At 37.2% G+C, this 20,794-nt stretch overlaps 1 protein-coding gene across 5 annotated transcripts in view; it reads left to right on the plus strand.

Annotated features, from left to right (window-relative positions):
* arhgap32b (Rho GTPase activating protein 32b) overlaps positions 1 to 20,794 on the plus strand; it is a 103,916-nt gene that overhangs the window by 26,583 nt on the left and 56,539 nt on the right. For all 5 annotated transcript variants that reach the window (XM_058757518.1, XM_058757520.1, XM_058757519.1 and 2 more), the window contains exons 2-5: positions 6,755 to 6,868; positions 13,089 to 13,197; positions 18,433 to 18,524; positions 18,654 to 18,738. In XM_058757518.1, coding sequence (XP_058613501.1) covers positions 6,780 to 6,868; positions 13,089 to 13,197; positions 18,433 to 18,524; positions 18,654 to 18,738 — 375 coding nt within the window. In that variant the 5' untranslated portion in view covers positions 6,755 to 6,779. The remainder of the gene's footprint in view (positions 1 to 6,754; positions 6,869 to 13,088; positions 13,198 to 18,432; positions 18,525 to 18,653; positions 18,739 to 20,794) is intronic.

Genomic DNA, 20,794 nt, shown 5'->3' on the forward strand with positions numbered 1-20,794 from the left:
TTTAATGATGTATATCTTAATTGAAATGCTTTTGTCATTTAGGGATGGGCGATATGGGCTTAAAAGTATATCACGATATTTCTGGTATTTTATTGCGATAACGATATCAATGACGATAATTCAGGGAATCCTGTTTCTTTAGAGAAAAGTATTATGTTTCCTATTTTTACTCCGAATAGGGTGTTGTGAGCATTACTGAGTACATGTTTTGACTGTATAATTCACACTGGAAACTCCACATATGTTTATTTGTGTTATTCAATCTTGGGAATTTTTTTTTATATGGAAATTATATGTATAATGCAATGCTAATCGACATGGCCTTTATCACTGTATATAATACTATCATTCTGTAATATGAAACCATGTCTGGTCACAAAAAGAAGTTAATTCAAACACTCAACTATGTTATTAAGTTAATTTGGACAAAAAGCATGTCAATAAATGATATCTTTGTTGGAAAACAGGTTTGTAAACAGGCTCATACACATGCAAAACTGTATCACACACATGCTACTGTAGTACATTTATTCAGAACGATTTTTTTGTGTGTGCACAGTACAGCCCTAACCAAACCAGTTCCAGACTGTAGAAGGAGCTCCTCATCAAGGTTATTATAGTTTTTATATTTTTTTTATTCGTTTTATTTTAATATCGTTTTCAAATTTGCTATGAAATTTAGTTTAGTTTTTATTTGTTTCATTAATATTTTTGTTAGGTTTTTTTTTGTGCGCACATTTTTATTTAGTTTTATATAGTTAGTTTCAGTTTTAATTAAAGTATAGCAGAATCAACAGATCACTTCCAGAGTGAAGGCCAAAGAAAGACTTAGCATAATTTAACCTTAGTGAGGCAAACGTTTATAGCGACAAAATTATCCCATGCTGAGATTGATAGATGGTAAAAGTAGCCTATACAAATATACACCAAAGGATGCAAGCCTTTTTACTAAATAAATCTACACAAGTTGCACTTAATGTCATATCTAATGGTGTGTTGAGATATTTAATATGAAAATAAACGTAGCCTAATTTGGTTATATGTCTTTTTTCTTATTTAACCATAATCGTGATATTGTAACTGTCGTGCCTTGTGCACTTTTCCGTGAACATCCGCGCATAAATCATAACTGGGACTAATGAAATTCAATAATAACGGCAATCGTAGGCCTATTTAAAGGCTCACATTTGAATGTTATTTTCTTTATGAAGAATTATAAGCGTGTGTATGATGTGATTTAGCCTTTGCATATTTATTTGTTCAAAAGTTTGGCAGTGATCACAAGATGTTATGGCACGTTTTTTATTGTTTACAGAAAGGTGCGTTCTCATTTTTTCTTCTTCTGTTAATTATCATGTTGCGTATCTTTATTTCTTCAAAACACCAACTTGCCTAATGATGGTTTGATTGCTTGTGTTATATGAGAAAATAAGTTTGCCTACCTGATGTTGTAGATTAATGCGGGTGCGGTTCGGCTCGGGACACGCGGTCTTTGTCAAACGGCTCTGGTACAGAAATAAATTAGAGCTGCTGTTGGATAACGGGTCGGGTGTTCTGTTAATGTACTGCTGGTGCACGTTTACCAAACAGGACCCTTGCAGGACTCTGCTTTAAACCGCTTTGCGTCTCTCCGTCAGAGATGCGCCATTTACATGTATTTCCCATACCGCCACACAGCACATATATTTTTCAGCCAAGGGATGAGAACGTAATGATTACGAAAACGATCATTTATTTTTGTTAATTATTATTTTATTTTATTTCAGTTAGTTAATCAATAACTGTTGTTAGTTTCGTTTCGTTTTCGTTTATCAAATATTTTGACATTTTTATTTTATTTCAGTTTATGAAATAGTTTTTTCATCAATCGTTTTTGTCTTAGTTTTATTTTTCGTTTACGAAAATAACCTTGCTCCTGATTTAGCGATAAACCCCTCAATTTCATGTCCACCTTCAACAACTATATGTCAACTAGACTTTATCGTTATTATCGCGGGAAGACAAATTTTTATCGTGGGGAGCATTTTTAACGGTATATCGCAAACGATAAGATATCGCCCATCCCTATTGTCATTTAAAATAAAATTAAATATTTTTGTGTGAGAGATTAATATTTTATTTTATCATAACTTTTTGTACTGAAACCAATATCTTGTGCACTAAAAATGTCTCAATGTAGATTTTGGTGAGCTTAATAGGTACGTTTACCCTGTTCCTTTCAAGTCAGACAGTAGAGCTTGGTGCTAGCAATGCCAATGGAATTATAAATTGCTTTTTAAATATTATTTAAATGCTATTATGTAGTTTATTAATATTTTGAATTGGATTGTTTTAATGTTAGTTTAAGTAATTGTATGTGCTTTTGACATTTAGAGAATGTTTAAAGCATTATTTTGTACTGCTGTTCTTGATGTCTGATGAAGGCCTTGATAATGGCCAAGACATCATTTTAACCAATAAAGTTTTGATCTCTACAAGAGTGAGTGCTGCACCTTTTCTAACTGACATGGCTTTTGCCGTTTAGTGTCATTTAATGCGTCAACGCTTTGCAATGTTTACGTTAATTGTAATCCTCTGACATGTTTAACACAAAACAAGACTCACTGGAGCAGAAAGCAGATGCTAATGGCTTGTATGCTTAATACAGTTGTGATCATGCCGTGTTTTGTGTTTTAGGAATGTTGCAACCGTATTCTATAACCAAACTAACCTAATGCACAAATGCACATTTTCAGCCTATACTTATATAGACTTATAGGTTTGTCACGATACCATAAAAATGTCTTACGATACTATGCCAGCTGAAGTATCACGATACCAAGTAGTATGACGATACCATGCAGTATTGTTAATTTAAAATTCAGTTCTACAATATGAATCAAAATGTAATAAATAAATAGATGTAAGTGAAAACAGACAATATTATTCTCTGAATACTTAATTAATGTGAATGAATGACTGGCTATTGTTATCCATGAAATGATCTAAACAAAACTCATCTTAGCACTGCACAGAAGCTGCATGAAGTGACATTTAGATGTGGCATTTATACATTTAGACTGTATTTATATAACTGCATAAATAATGTTATGAGATTAATGTTTTAAATACAAAATTCTGAATATAGAAATATGTTGGAAAATAATGTAATATGCCTACTTTTAGATGGGAAATTTAAAAACGGCCAGCAGGTGGCAGAAATTCGTGATTGAATCACTGAGTCATTCAAACTATTCTTTCAAAACAGCTGAATCCTTCAGGAGCGAATCAACTGACTGTGTCCGCGTCCCAATGTGCATACCATCCATCCTAAATTCTATGTGATATTAGTAATTTTCAATACTATTTAGGGCAGATAGGGTGGATAGTATGCACATTGGGACGCAGGGTGTTTTTATGAATGGCTTAGTGAATCAGTGATTCGCCCAAGCCAACGCGGATTTGGATTCGAACACAAAAACAGCACTCTTGACTCTTGCTCGTGTCGTATTGCCGAACTGTCAGGAGCATTTTTTTGCTGGCATATCTTGAAATTTCCGAGTTAGCAGCATGTATATTAAAACATAACATTATAAATTAATAAAAATATATAATGATTGATAAGAACCAAATGCAAAGCCCCTATGCTGATGAATGGATTTGCATTCGTAATCGCAAAGATGCTTCCAGAAACGATTACACCTGTTCTAGAAGTGGTCAAATGAATAAGACTGCGAGAATACATTCTTGTAAGATATTATGATGTTGAATAAGTGATGCTTTAGCTGCTGTTTTTTAAAATGACATCTGATGGTCTGAATCAGACCCTTTCTTCTGATAAACTGCCGCATGAACAATGACGTGCAAGTGCGACTTCTCATTGCAAACTGAACTGAAGCATCAGGAAACACTCAACACCATATAACGCATATACACAGACTATACTACACAGAGCACAACAAAAAGACATTTGGCAATCAACTTGTAATGTTTCTGCTGGCATGCGTGTTCAAATGAACGTTTTAAACAATGTTCACGCCATGCATACAACATATTACGGTACCGTATGGATGATACTACCGTTTAAAAAAAGCAATGGCACCGCGGGTATTTTTAAGCTTTAGTATTGCGATACTACCGTAGTGCCGGTGTGTCGTGCAACCCATACAAAGCATTTCGCAAGTCGCTGTTGGTTCTTTAAAATATATGATGGATAAACTCGCTCCTCAGTTGGACTAATTTATTTAACCCACTGTCAGTTCTGCTAAAATTAGAGTATTTTATGAGAAAATGTTTAAATAAAACATTGAGAACTTAATGGCAGAAGTTATGGTTATTTATTATTAGGTTAACTAAGATTATCGGTAAGGCTTAATGGACTGATCAGAAAATAATAAATATATTAAATGTAAAAAAAAACATCAATAGTTTAATAGATTATTTGAAAAAAATAATCAATAGATTAATTGATCATCAAAATAATCATTTGTTACAGCTGTAATTATCTATGTAGATCAGTTTTATTAATTTTAGTACCTCAACTTAAACTTATGTTAGGTAGTTGCCAAGGCAATATTTCTAAGATTCATTAAAATTTTTCATTTAATACTTACTTACTTTTTATTTGATTTCAGCTTGATATTATATATTAATTTTGTTTCAGTTTTAGTTTACATTAAAAACACTGATAAAATGAATATATACATTGAATGCAATATAATTTAACGCAAATGCCATGGTGTTTTTGTGTTAAAGTATCACTTTGTTAGCTTAGCAACAAGCTAATGTCAGACAACTGGAAACAAATGTCAGCTAGGTTTTTGTGCGGCTCACACAAGTGCTGTTCCAACTCTGTCATTTATGAGATTCTATGATATTAGGATGCTGCCTTTGCATGGATGGAGGTCACTAGGTTACGAAACGACTATTGTGTGATTGGTCTGGTCATAGCACTGATAGATTTTATATTGATTATGACATCCTTAATGGTTTGGCTAATGGTTTTTCACTCGCCTTGTATGAGGCAGTTGGTCTAAACTGTCACATTAACCAGTTGCTCAACCCGTGGACATCTCTGACAGAACAGTTTACAAAGGGTACTTTCCATAAGTTCCTCTCTGCCAGTGCCAAACTCTCACAACAGCCCTTCCCTCTCATTGACATGAAGCTGCTTTTTGAGCGTGCGTGGGTGTACGGCGCTTCCTACAATTTTTCTGCCTGCCAGTCTTCCATAAAGTTCTCCCTGTCTGCTTCAAAGGACACAAAGAAAGCTGCATGGTGGTAGTTGATGGCTACTAAAGGAGGGTGGCTGTGTGGGTTTAGGGGTTTGTTGTTTTAAATGGATGAGGGATGTTCTCTTGTTCAGCTTGTCATTTATCTCCTGTCTCTGCAATTAAATCCACTCGGAGCTTTAGGGTGGGACTTTTCTTGCATTGCAATCATTAGCTTTGTTTGTGATTGGGTGGCGGCTTTAATGGTACTGTTACCAAGATTTAATAACCTCCACTAAGTACCTGCTTTTGCACAAGGGGAGGGCACATTAGACCGTCTTACACTGGATGTTTTTTATTGATTTTATTGAACGACCGATAGGTTTTTCAATAGCTAATGCTGATATTTAGAGATATTTACCCTTGGGTGGTCTACTAAAAAATTGTGGAGGGGAAAAAAATTAATAAATTAATAAACAATTCAATAAATCCAAACTGTCAAGTTCTGGATGCTCTGTGCTGAAAACTGTATTAATGTTCTGCTCTCATTACCAAGAGAGTGATCACTTCTGGGCATAGAGGCTACTAGAAAAGGCAAAAACGGACTGGTCTGGAATATTGAATCACATTTGAATGTTGTCCATATGCTTCCTTGGACTTCGGCAATTTGTTGTGTTGTTTGGCTCGTACCAATGTTATTTTAGCATTATTTATACAACTTGTTTTATTTTCTTCAATTTTTAATCTACAATAAATTTTAAAAAATATTAATAAATAATAATATTACAGGGCTCTCAACATTAACACGTTAAAGCATGTGATTTTAATTTTATGGCCCTTAACACGATAAATTAATTTAACGTAATTAATGCAAAATTACTGAAGCATAATTTCTGTTTTTACCCTTTAACCCTATTTCACTTCTCTGTTTGCAATCAGATCATTTTAAGCCATTAAACTCTAAAGTTTACAGTCCAATGATCCAGTAAGTGAATGCATTCAAACAATCAGTCCAAAACTGAATTTTTTTTTTTTTCCCTCTTTCATGTGTGCTTTGGTGTACATGAATGTATCAGTTATATGGACTCCTTATGTAATTTGGTTCTTTGGTGTACTTATAAATATATAACTGTTACTGTTAATCGGCATGCAGGTACAGGTATCAGCTGATGTGATAATCTCACCAAATAACAACCTAGTTAATCTGCTTTTATTGTATTATCAGGTCAAGGTACATGAATGCACTGTCACCATTTGAAAGCAGATGAATAAAATTTTCCTAAAGTCTAAGCATCATCCTAAAAGTAATCAAAAGAGCACGAAGATCAGAGTTTTGCCCAGGTTTCCACGATCCTCTAGACTAGAGACACACAATCTTTGTGTCATTTTCTGTCTTCTGCTTGTTTTACATTCACATTCGCCCTGTCCATCTTGTTTCGTCTCTCATTTCTAACTCTGTACTGACTCTACATCTTTTTTTGGTTCTCTCTCCCTTGCTCTCATTCTCTCCCTCCCTGCCTCTCTCTCTCTCTCTCTCTCTCTCTCTCTCTCTCTCTCTCTGGCAGGCTGCTCCTGCAGTGATTCAGTATCATGGAGGCTGGCAATGGGGCTGCTGCAGTGGTGGGAAGTGCAGCTCTCGGACTGCTCGGAGCCACAGGAAGTCATGACATCTCTGATAGGTAAGACTCACCGTCCTTCCTCATCAGACCCCTAAATCACCTGGGATATTTTACTCATTTAAGGTACCTGTTTGTTTCTACATGTGTCGCATTCTTACTCCTGTGTGAATGTGTGTGTCCCTGCCTCAGCATGCCCTCTGCTTCCCTGCTGTTTCATTCATAAGTGTAGAGGTTATTTCAGTGTGCAGTGTGTGCGCGCAGCGAAGGCTTGGGCACGTACATCCTATTCCTCTCCAGGGGCTCGAGAAGAAATGTCAGAAGTGCAAGCGCTAGGAGGTACAGGCAGATGCAGCCGAAACAATGTAGGCTAAAGGTTCTTAGAGTGATGCATTCATATATCCAACATCACCAAGCTGCTAGCATGAGTAAATACCCAACTTGAGGTCATTAATCACTTAGGAATAACGTCATTCCTCTCATAAATATATCCCTGCCGTCACCAAACCCCAAATTTTGCAGTCAGATGACATGGTGCTGAGTGCACAGCCTGTATGAAAATCCACGATGCTGAGTAGTAAAGCCGTGGCAGCCAATAAAAAGCGTTACAGTGCCAGTACACTCCCACCCACCCACTCTCACGGCTGAGCTCTGAGCGCAAGTCACATGATCGGCAGCGCTCACGAGAGCATGCATGCTTTGGCGTCCACTCTGAAATTCTGCCCCAAATCCCTCAACTATCACCTTCCCACCGACGGTTTCGGGCTTTTCTGTGATTGTCCTGAGTTTTGAGGATTATTGTCCAGCCATTTTAGCCCTCGGCTTCATTTGAACACAGTCCAAATCTGGTATGCCGAGGGTTGCCATGGCAGCCACAGTTTAGCATATATTAGATATTAGCACAACATCAGTGAAGGAAGGCAAGGAAAAGGACAAGGGGAGGCAGCGTGCTCTCTCTGCTGTTGTGGAAAGCTTTCCAAATGTGGTCGTCATTTTCATACACACCCATGCTTATGATTCATAGTCACTAGGGGAATGCTTTAGCTGTGCTGAGGCTTTTCTTCCACAGTCCCTGATACTGTGATTACCCGAAGCTCTGCAGTCCTTCACTATTCTGTCCTGCCACTGCACTGCATGTGTCTTAAATAAGCGGCCTCTAGAGTAGGACTCTTGACATTGAATAGCCTCCAGCTAGGCAAGTAGTTTGCTGTTAAAAGTGCAGAACAGAATACGTAATAGTTCTTTTTTGAAGACTAATCGACGGCGTCTAGGTTTCAGTGCGAGACCTCTAAAGTAGATCAGTTGGTCGCGTGGCCATTTACTTGCCGTTTACGAGACGGTTATTATCCAAAGCGGCTTACTGTGCGCTGATTGCAGGGCCAGTTTGCTCAGAGCAACTTGGGGGTTTAGTGCCTCACTCAAGGGCACTAAAGTGATAAAACGGGTTTGTGATCTCAGGCTACTTGGATTTTTAAACCACTACCTTTGTGTTAGCTAGATCCTTAATAGTTAGGTCACTGTTTCCATGCAAGGCTCGTATTCTCCCAGCTCAACACCCGACTGCTGAAGTGATTGCAGGTTAAATGGGACTTTTGAAGTATATTTCTTTTTCTAGTGGAAATATACTCGTACTAACACACATGATCAATAAAATCTGAGTTTTTTTTCTCCATCAAAATACTTTTGAGATTTGTGTTTTGTAACTGCAAATTAATCAGTGAATAATTTGTCAGGCTCATTTAAGCCCGTGGGTCATTAAATTAACAGCATTAGTATGTTCACCAGTCAAACTGCAGTGGTAGTGCTGCATGTTTGCTTTGCTTGCAGCCGGTGAAGGCAATGTGATTACAAATTGCCTTACAAATTGTCAATTTATTGTCCCTCTGTATGATTCCATTGTTCTGTGTGTGTGTGTGTGTGTGTGTGTGTGTGTTTCCATCACATTCAATTCAGTCTTTAGATTCACAACTCTGATAAAATATAATTTTGTTTGCTGTGGTACTGTAGATTCATAGTGGTGCAGAAGAAGTGATTGATTTATTTATTGAATGCTCTATTAGACAAACCACACAGATTTGTTTTTATACATCCATGTTAGACCAGAATCTTCTTGTCTTTAAGACTGAGCAAACAGTGGAGAGCTCTCTGCTTCCTGAAATATTGCATGCTGACAAGAGTGCATTTCTATCAGCATTTTCCTGTCAGTTGACAATTTGTTCATCCACACAGTGACGAAGCATTCCTGCAGGACTTGCCCCTGCTTGAAATCAAGAACTGTGTGTGAAGCGTTAAGCGGTTTACTCAAAAATTAACATCATTCAGTCATTAGTCTCTTGTCATCACACGCACTGTAATTCATAGAAAACAAAGGTAGACTTGACAATAATGTTTAGCTCTATTCCATAGACCAAAAACAACATATGAAAATTTACTCATTTTTTGTAATTGTATGACAAATGAAAAAAGTCATATAATGGTGTAAATAATCAAAAAATATTTCGGGGGGAACTATTCCTTTAAATGCAATCTCCTAGTCCGTGTGTGGTGAACCCACAGATTGATTGAAAACCAGATGTGAAAGCAAACATGAATGCTTCGTCTAATTGTGATGCGCCAGTCCTCCAACAGACCATCATTTAATTTCTCCAAAATCCCTCTTCAGAGTCGCAGAAGCATATGGTCTGTGCTGTTGATTTCAGTGCCAGCAGCCTCTCGTGAAAAACATTTCATCTTTGGTGAGTTTAATAGGAAAGTGTTACTCTGTGTGGGCTGCTTTGACTGGCATTACTTCTCTGCCACTCTGCCACTGGTGTTTGCAGATAGAAAGTGCCCTGCAGGGGACAGCAAGCTTTAGGGCCGGTGTCTTCTGTGAGCATTCGTTTAGACCAGCTCTCCAAGGCTGGCTGTTGTTTTGATCATTCCCACTCGAAAATGCCCAAATGTGTGTGTGATTGAAATAACTTCAATTTTTTTTTTGTGGGATTCTCCTGATGGCTTCTCTCAAGGGTAGAACAAGCTACCTAATGAAAATGTTTTACAGTAATTTGTTTTAGGGGAAGTTGCCTTAGGGGAATCTGTGCAGCAGACAGTGTGAGACCTGCTTCAACATTTTGAAGTCTCTGGAGCTCGCTTAGACAGGATCTCTAGAATAGGAGCAGCTCTGATACACCATTTTTTCCCACATATAATCTGTGTGTTAATGAAATGCTGACTCGGGATAGAGGTGCTTTTATGATTTATGAAAGCCCAGCATGACCTGCACTGGCCTCCAGGAGTTAATGACTTCCATTGGGATGTGATGAGGCCAGGGTATTGTGACACAAAACAATGGCGACCACTCCATCTCAATCCAAGAAACATCCCAATTATCTCTGTTGTCCTGCAGTGACTGAGACGCAACCGTCCATACTCAGATTTTATGTCCTCAAGATCCACTAGGCCAGAATGGTACCATGTTCAGTTTTTAAATAGGTGTTTTTCACACCTTTTAATTAATTAGTAAATGGAGATACACAGGAGAGTAATGTGATTAAGAGTTGGATCAGATCTTGCCTATACCTCCTGATTTTGAGGGAAAATCTGGGGATTTGAGTTTTGTAATTAAATTTATATGTAATTAAAATCTAGACAGGAAAACTTATTCATGGAAGGTCTCCAAACTGTGACTAAATTAGTCACAAATGTGACAAAAATAAAAATGCTCAGGAGATATTTGTGTCCAAATGCAGTTTTCTCAGATGTCATCTTATTCATTTTATTTATTTCTTTTTTTCTTAGGAACTTGTTCTTAGTGAGGAAAAAGATTCATTGAAACCTTACATTACGTTAGTTGTTTGAATCAGACTTGATCAGTGAATGGTTCAGAACCATTACTGGGTTCACAGACTCATTTTGTTCATACTAATGCTGTTAAAATGGAATTCTTAAAAAATAAATAAATAAATAAAAAATTGGTTATTATTGGTTATTAAGCATGTGAGATCCAATAGGTAGCTATTATTACTAATTGAACTTAATTGGTTTTGAACAACCCTCTTTATAGAGCATATCTGTAATTAGTTATTTGGCTTCTAATTGTTCATTTTAGGAGCCAGTGGCTTCCTAGTCATTTATTTTACTTAGTTTTTTTTTTTGTCTGGAGCTTTTGTAATGTGCAGCTAAAAGCATAATCAGATTAGCAAAAATATTATACAATATATTAAGCACACAGGGGGTGGTGGATTTGTAGTAATTTCAAATGTAGTAAATGGCAGGAGGTCCAATTTTGCAGAAAGTTTACTGCGAAGTTCTGCGGGTGCAGATTCCGTGTGGGCCTGTCATTAACATTATAGTATATCTGGCTAACCTCACCCCAGAAAACCTTGCTTATCTTCACATGTACGTGATGGAATCTCCCGCTCCATCACACCATGCCTCAATGAGTGCTCTTGTCCCATGAATGATTCACTAACCAAAATACACACAGGCCCGTGGCTGCTGCGTGTTGTAGTTCAAGTAAATGTGATTAATCGTGTTATTGATTAAGCACTGCAGTTGGTTGCACCTGGATCAGCGAAGAGTCCTGGCACAGTGTCATAATGCAGCACGCTGTTGCTTTACTTGCATCCTCCATCCTGGTAATTATGGATGCAAACTCTGCTGTGTCAGAACTGCATGGAGCAGATGACAGTTTGAGGTCGCCAACGTATGGATAACCCAGCCTCTTCTGTTCCACTTTGAAATGTTGGATCTGTGTTCAAGTGAGCCTGAAACTGACAGCGAGGGGGGAGGAGATGCACGTGTGCTACAGAGACCTGTTTTGAAGCACACACTGCACAAAATGACTTAATCTTTATTTTCAGTAACAATCCTGTATCTAAACAGCCTTCAAGCTGGATCAATTTGCACAGTAAAATTGTACAGTGTTAAGACTTGCTTTCGGAGGATAAGTTTTGAATTAAGTTTATTTTTCTTACCCCACAGGCAATTATTTTTCTTGTTTTAAACAGGAATCTGCCAGAATTTAGTTTGGTTTGTGCTTGAGAAAAAACAATTTACCAATGGCATAAGAAAAGTAAATTTAATTTAATATATATTCTGTTTGTACAATATAAGTCTTGTCAGTTTTGCTTCTCAAGTGAGTTGATCTTGTCTTAAGGATGTTTAGATATAATTTTCTTTGAAAACAAGACTTTAATGTCCTTGTGCTAGGACTGTTATTCTTTGTTCATTTCTTGCCGTCTTCAAGATAATTTTGTCAGAAGTTGAAACTATTTCAGATGAACAAGAATAATTTTAAATAGCACTCCTGCTCATCATATCATCTTAAGAGTGCCTTCCCTGCACATTCCTTTTGGCAAGAACCATTTTTGATGTGCGCCATAAATCAGCAGCATAATTAAAGGTCTTACAAGGATGCAAACCGTGTCATTAATTTAGCTCTGATTTGTGTGGTGATGTCAAGTTCTTGATTATTGCAAAATGGCAACATATAGTTAAAATAAAATGCAGGCACGCTCTCTCTCACAGTTAGTGACATTTGCTGGATGTGTGTGTTGTAAGTAAGATGCAGGGTCACGTATCATACTCCAACGTGAGAGTCTCCGTTCAAAGCAGATAAATAAACATTCAAAGCCATTTTCCAGGTCATCCAGATTGGTTTAATCCATATAGTATAACTTTTATGTAATTTGTTCCATGCCTTATGGAAACAATTTTCTGTTTTGTCAGAACATTCCCCACTTTGGAAAGTGTAATGGTACCACTGACCGCGTTGCGCTTTTCATCTCTGATCAGTGGTGGTTTGTCATTTTGCCCATGTGAGATGAGCCAGACTGCCACTTTCTCTCCCACCCTCTCATTCAGCAGGGTTGGAAGGACATCATATCTTCACTTTCTTTTATATCACCCATTAAAGGCCATATGATTATGATCAACTTTTTTAGACGGCAGGCTTTTCCAAAGAAAACTGCAGATTCCCCCCATAAATTGGCAGATATCATTTTGATTCCCTGCTGTGCATGCTGGATTATAATTTTTCCCTTTCGTGTCACTGTGATTAGTTTCGACATCTTGCCTAATTGAAATGATGCTGCCATTAACACCTCTGTGAAGGATGGGATGTTCTAATTCACCGTCTTACATTGAGGACTTGTCATTTTTGCTGTCACACTGCCTGTCTGATATTCCACTCAGCTCCGCTGTCGTAATTCTCAAAGGCAGCCGCAAAGCAGGCTATATCAGATTATTTCACAGGCTATCAGACTGACCCTGCCTGTTTTCTCTCCCTCCCCTCTCCCCTCAGGGGCCTGAGGCCTGGACGGCACCCGGAAGAAGACGATATCGTGCCAGAGCTTGCCAGGAGCATCCACCCCCGAGAGCGACCTGACTGGGAGGAAACCATCAGCGCAATGGTGAGGAAGCCAACTGCTCGCAGTCTCGCACAAACCGAGAGACTCCCTCCCACACCCTAGGTTTACAAAGCCAGTAGTAAAGAGAGCAAATAGCACACCCTCAAGCTGTGAAAATTAAAGATCGACTGCATGCTGTCCAATAGGCACAATATCACAACTGTCATTTCTGAAGGATAAGATGTTTTTTTGTTTTTTGTTTTTTTGTGGGTGCTTGATTCTTTTACGTAAGACCCATATTGCTGATGTAGACTGTCAGCCATTATTATCTGTATGTGGGAACATGCTCTTGTCAGAGGGATAATGTAGATCTGGTCATTATCCTGCGAAGGATACGCTTCATTCAGTGACTAGTAACAATTACCTTGAGGGACTTAAGATTTATTTTTATGGTAAACATTTAAACCTATAATGGAGGACTGGAAGCTCGGGTGTCTCCAGTTAAAGCAATAAATCAAAAATATTATGCAGAAATAATATACACTACCTTTCAAAAGCTTGAGATTGGATTTTTTAAGCATGTTATAGAAATCTGTTCACCAAACAGAATTTTCATGAAACCCTCCCAAACAACATGTGGTGATGTAGGGGCTGTTTGACAATTTTTTTTTTTTTTTTAAGGTTTTCTGACCCCGAGACTCAACTACTTTGTGCAATTCTCCAGCTGTGGTCCTTGGAGAGTCTTTAGCCACTCAAACTCTCCTTCTCACCATGCATTAGGACGATATAGACACACGTCCCCTTCCAGGCAGTTTTGTAACATTTTATGTTGATTGGAAATTCTTAATTATTGCCCTGATGGTGGAAATGGGAATTTTCACTGCTCTAGCTCTTTTCTTAAAGCCACTTCACTAATTTGTGAAGCTCAATTATCTTTTTCTGCACATCAGAAATAAATTCTTTGTTTTTGTGATGGATGATTAAGGGAACTTGGGCTTTGTTTTCCCTCCTATTTATGTTTCTGTGAAACAGGAAGCCATGGCTAGATAATTTCATGTTCATAATCACCCTGGAGTGCTCAAAATTGTGAATATGAATGGGAGTATACTTAAGAGATATTTTACTCATAACAATTTCTAAGGGTTCCAATAATTGTGTCTAACGTGTATTTGAGAAAAACATTTATTTCATAATGATATTTCCCCCCATTTGAAATTCATCTTGTCCAATGAAAGGTTAGATTTTTGTAAATTTTTTAAAATAAAATATCAAAAGGATTAACAATGCAGATTAATTTTCACAGCCTCCTTTGATCATATTTACCAAGGGTGCCGATATTTTTGGCCTTGACTGTATGTGTGTACTATATACAAGTACACACACATACTTATAATTAAGAAATATATGTTATATATATATATATATATATATATATATATATATATATATATATATATATATATATATATATATATATATATATATATATATATATATATATATATATATATATATATATATATATATCATAGATGAATATTATACATATTTCCTGAATATATATATATATATGTATATATATATATATATATATATACATATAAATATATATTGGACACACACACATTGTGTAAACACAAACTTTTATTTTGGATGCGATTTATTGCAATTAATTAATTTGCCAGCGCCACTACAATTTAAATAACTTTCTATTTTAAAATGTATTTTATTCATGTGATGGCAAAGCTGAATTTGTCAGCAGTCATTACTCCAGCCTTGTCACACGATCCTTCAGAAATTCATTACTGCAAAATACACCCCGACATGAAGCAGCTGACACATCATCTGACTTTACATTATTTTGCAATAATGAGCGGTGGCATATTTGATTGCAAAAGTCCTCTGATTGACCTATCAGAATGGAGTGTTCCAGAGGGCTGTGACCGTATTAAGCTGCTCTGAAGATCTACAGCATCTGTAACATTCTTTCAGCCTTTGTTCAATACTGAATTAGTTTCAATTCATGATTATTTCACCAGCACTGACATACTTGCATTCAGTGGTACTGATAAAAATTAAAAAAAAAAAAAACTTGTCTCCATGGCAACCTGACTGTTGGCTGATGTTGTTTTGAGCACAAACAGATTAGTGAGGACATATCAAGGGAATCACCATGTATCGGCTCACTCGTATGACAAATTAATTTAATGCTCTTTGGCTCAGTTTTATACTATTGTGTACCAGGGTATTACTTGAACTCGTTAATTGTACAGTCAAGGTCATCGAGCTCTAATGACTGTTGTCTCTTCACTGTCGTGACCTAGAATCACTGTCACTTACAGAGAAGTGAGAATGTGATGATCAACAGACTGTTGTGAATAACGAAACGGAACCAGATTTGGATCGGACCCAGTCGAGTTTTCACACCATGTTTTACACCAGCAGAAACTGGTCTGTTTGGCCGCACGCTCATTTGAAGGCTGCACGGTCAAGAGACTTTTAATAAGCCAATGTCTGGCAGCTAAGAGCCACACTTTCAAAGCATTATTCATATTTCATGGACGTTTCGAATCACTTGCATGTTTTGTTTGGCCTTGCTAGATGACTGTGCGTCTCTCGTTTGGCTAGGCATTGAAGAGACTGGCAACAGAGTTTTATAAAGCATACCAGCTGTCAAATGATTTAGAGGCAGGGCACAGGCTTAGCCTTTGTGAAACCACAGTTCAGGGGCTCTCAGCTTTTTGGCATATTCGTTTAACCTGTCTTTGACCCAGTTGTAGCTTTCTCTCTCCTTCCATTAGAAGATCTGTTTTATGGTGCCTACAGGTAGTTGCTGATGTTAAATGATATTCTCGTTATACTGTGCTGTTAACTTTAAAAATGGTGTTGTGTAAGGGAGAGAGATTTCTCTTTAGCTTTTATTTCCACAGAAAGATTTATCATTTTAATGTAATGCTTAAGTGTTATTTATGGTATTGTAAAAGGCTATTCGCAAAGTCTGAATTAAAAAAAAAAAAAGTGGTTGAACAGTGTTTTTTTGTGGCAAAATTTTACACTAATTATTTATTATTATCATTAATTATTCACTATATATATATATATATATATATATATATATATATATATATATATATATATATATATATATATATATATATGTATATATGTATATATATATATATTTTATTTATTGTGATTTAGTTTCACAATTGGGGGTGTGCAATATTATTGACCAAAAATTGTATGTCAGTATTTTAGCGATAATGATAATTAGATCAAATTTTGCTGCATGGGCAAGCGTGTTTAGAAACAATTATGATATTATTGTAGACGATACATATTGCGCATCCCTGCACACAATGAGTTTGTACCTCACATATTCACAATTTTGAGCACTCCAGGGTGATTATGAACATGAAATTATCCAGCCATGGCTTCCTGTTTCACAGAAATATAAATAGGAGGGAAAACAAAGCCCAAATTCCCTTAATCATCCATCACAATGAGAAAAAACTAATAATTTATTTCTGATATGCAGCAAAAGATAATTGAGCTTCACAAATTAGTGAAGTGGCTTTAAGAAAAGAGCTAGAGCAGTGAAAATTCCCATTTCCACCATCAGGGCAATAATTAAGAATTTCCAATCAACATAAAATGTTACGAAACTGCCTGGAAGGGGACGTGTGTCTATATCGTCCTAATGCACGGTGAGAAGGAGAGTTTGAGTGGCTAAAGACTCTCCAAGGACCACAGCTGGAGAATTGCAGAAAATAGTTGAGTCTCGGGGTCAGAAAACCTTTAAAAAAATAAAATAAAATAAAAAATTGTCAAACAGCACCTATATCACCACATGTTGTTTGGGAGGGTTTCAAGAAAAATTCTCCTAGCTCATCCAAAAACAAACTCCAGCATATTCAGTTATCAGACACGACTGGAACTTCAAATGGGACTGGATGAATCAAACCAGGATGAAGATGAGGGAGCTGACTTTTAGAGAAAAGCAAGCAATTTGGATGCTAAAAGAAAAGAGGAAGTCAATTATAGCTAAAGCAAAAACAAAGGGCATGGAGAAATCAAGAGTTTGGAAACCACCAGTGACACCAGCAACCAACAGCGACCTGATCGGCTGAGAAAACAACAGTCGTTGATGACAGACAAATCATAAAAGATGTGAAAATGAACCCTTACAGGTTCATTTTACAGACGTGTCTGTAAAATCACCAACAATTTCCAGAAAGCTGGGGTGATGCTCTGACAATCTGCTGTCCTCAGGAGACTTTGACACAGAATTACAGATGCTACACAGCAAGATACAAACCTCTGACCAGCACCAAAAATAGAAAGGCAAGATTAGAGTTTGCAAAAAAGCACAAAGGTGAGCCAGAAGAGTTTTGGAACTGTGTTTATGGACCGATGAGACAAAGATGAACCTTTATCGAAGTGATGGAAAAGCAAAAATGTGGAGAAAAAAAGGGAACTGCAATGATCCCAAGCATACAGCCTCATCTGTAAAGCATGGTGGAGGTGGTGTCATGGCATGGGCATGCATGGCTGCCTCTGGAGCAGGCCCTCTCAACTTTACTGATGACTTAATGTATGATGACAGTAGCAGAATGAATTTGGAAGGGTACAAAACCATCTTGCCTACCAATATTCAAGAAAATGCCACCAGATTCATTGGGAAGTGCTTCATATTGCATCAGGACAATGACCCAAAACACCCTGCCAGTTCAGTCAGGGAATTTATAAGGGCAAAGAAATGGAAAGTCTTAGATTTCCCAAGTCAATCTCCAGATTTAAATCCGATTGAACATGAATTTCACCAGCTGAATCTGAGAGTAAAGGCAGAAACTCCCCAAAACAAGCAACAATTGGAATTGGCTGCATTAAAGGTTGGGAAAAGTATTTCGAAGGATGAGACCAAGAGTCTGGTGATGTCTATGGGTCACAGACTCACTGCTGTGATTGTGCGCGAGAACTGTCCCAATACTTATGCTCGCATCAATGAGTGGGATGAACTCTAAAAGTGCTGTTCTTTTTATTTGGTAAAAGATGTATGTGTTGAAACAGCTAATGATAAAATGTGACATTCTGTAGTTTTGTCTCATATTCATCTTTTCATCATATTTGCAGATGTCTTTTATACTTATATTTATATTTATATTTATATTGGCCCTGGTACGAACAGGCCATAACTATGCCATTTGGCGATGGATGGGCTATTGGATTGTGTCTAGGGGCATAAACTGTCATGTCCCAATCATGCATTGAAAAGAAGCATGTGTATCTTTCTTTCAGGCACGGAGTGCAGAAATTCCAGAGCTGAGCTCTGAGCCTCTTATGCGCTCTTGCAGCAGCACCGCCAGCATGAAGGTGAAGAACGTCAAAAAGTAAGTGTTAAACGTTCACAGCCAAAGTCACTACGGCTTCTGCAGAATGCTGTTTGTCCATCACTCACTGACTAGCCCTCATGTTTATAATAGCTGAATATTGAACTCTGTGCCATGTGATCTTTTCAGGCTCTCATTCACCAAGGGCCATTTTCCAAAGTTAGCCGAATGTGCCCACTTCCACTATGAAAACGTTGACTTTGGGACAATACAGGTAAGATCCTAAGCCCTTAATAACAGTGAACTTGCTTCAACTACAGAGTGGATCTCAGTGACCACATTTGAAAAGGACAGTATTGAGAATAAGGCACATGGGAGATTAAATTCTGATGTGCATGTGTGTTTGTGCAATGAAATGTCAGGGGTGTGCAGATAACACCAAAGTGCCACAGCTGGGAGAAGGACAGCAGCGTGTCTCTAATGCAAGGCTCCAGGGGATTGAAAAGTGAGGATCGGTATGATTTAATATCGCTACAGCAGCAGTAGCGCAGCAATAGCACTCTTGCAGATGACGATTTCCTCTGCTGGAGCTGGGTATTGCCAACTAATTCACAATACAGTATACATCGCAATACATATGTCACGATTCAATCGTGATGCATCACTATATCATAATTGGATCTCAATTGAAACTGCACCAAAAGTATGACAAAAAAATCTCAGTGTGACGGCGAGAGAGTGTGAATCTGCGGTATCAGTTTCAATCTCTTCACTGTTGTCCAGTATTCTGTCTCGCACTGAGAAACACCAGTTTTAGAGTCTGCACATTAGGTGACATGATCTCTAAATGTAGGAAATTATATTAATAAATACATGATATATACATGAAAACGGTGAGCTTTATATAAAATAAAAAAAATAAATGGGGTATTCATGACATGAGGCAGTTTAATATACTTGTATTAAATTAAATATATATTAAATATTAAAATTATCATATATAAAATTAAACTAAAATCTATTAATAATTACCCTTTATGTATATACATGGATATGATTTTTATCAGTATCAAAAAAGTAAAAAAAAAAAAAATTTTAAGTTCAGTAACAACTAAATGCAATTACACCAAAATTTGGCCTCATTTTTAATTTTGTGCTTTTTGGTTTCATTCTGCAAGATAATTTGTGGTCTACTTGGTTAGAGAAGAGTTTTTCTGACCTGGGCTTTGTCACCCACACCGGGGCTCTTATGGGGTCAAAAACGTATTTTGATTTTAGAGAAACTAATGATTTTAAATCGTAAAACTTGTCTGAATAAACCATGCTAATAAACGGATGTCTTTCATTGACAACGAAAAGGTTGATTTTTATGGTCGGGTCTTGCTATTTTTTATTTTTTTGTTAATTCTCTCAATGCCTCTAGCATGACTGCCCTTTTTTTTTTTTTTTGTAAGATTTTTCAATTAAAATCTACTGCATTCTATTCCATTATGTTGAGCTCCATCTGGCTGCAAAAACTTTTAATTCTTGGCATTAAATTGTGATGATAAACAAATGATTATTCAACACTGAAAGAATGCACAGGGTAAAAATTAACTTGCAAGTTATTTAATACGATAAGTAAATTTTCTGCAAACAGTTCTGTAAATCAGTTTTTAAAAGCCTATCTACATAAGTTTGCTTTAAAGGGGGTGGGGTTGTGAAGCATATGACTTGTTGTGAAACATATGACTCGTGAAGCATATGACTTGTGTCCCCTGAGAAAAAGGGTGGGAGCCACTAGGTTAGAGGAGTGTGACAGCTTAGGTCAGCACTGTACATGGTGACTTTCGGTCTGAGACAGTAACAGAGCTCAGCACTCTGGAAAGGATTAGAGGGCATTTACAGGACATGTTCTCGCTTTCAAAAACAGGTAGACAGGGCACAGATGGAACCAGAATAAGTATTTTTAACTTGACTACATCTAAAATCATGACTGTGCTAGACCTGATGCAATGACACGCATGTACAAAATGCCCAGTGTACCCGATCCTATTTTCGGCATTCATTCTTTTGAAGTGGGAAAGAAAACTACTTATCTGTATTTCAGACTAGGTGAATAGGTTCGGCTTCTTCAGTGTCTTTTCAGAATTGCTGTTCCCTTTCACATATTTTACATTTCTCATTATAAACTGTATCAAGGCTCAGTGAAAGCCTAAAAGGATTGGTGAGAATGCTGAATAGCGCCTTGTTGTGTAGGGACAGGAGGTGGGGTGGTGCGACAGTGTCGGAGATCTCTGTGCCTCTGTGTTTGGGATTAAGGGTATAATGGAGCGCTCACAGAATGAGAA

Source organism: Onychostoma macrolepis, chromosome 21 (assembly GCF_012432095.1).
Source record: "Onychostoma macrolepis isolate SWU-2019 chromosome 21, ASM1243209v1, whole genome shotgun sequence".
NCBI lineage: Eukaryota > Metazoa > Chordata > Actinopteri > Cypriniformes > Cyprinidae > Onychostoma > Onychostoma macrolepis.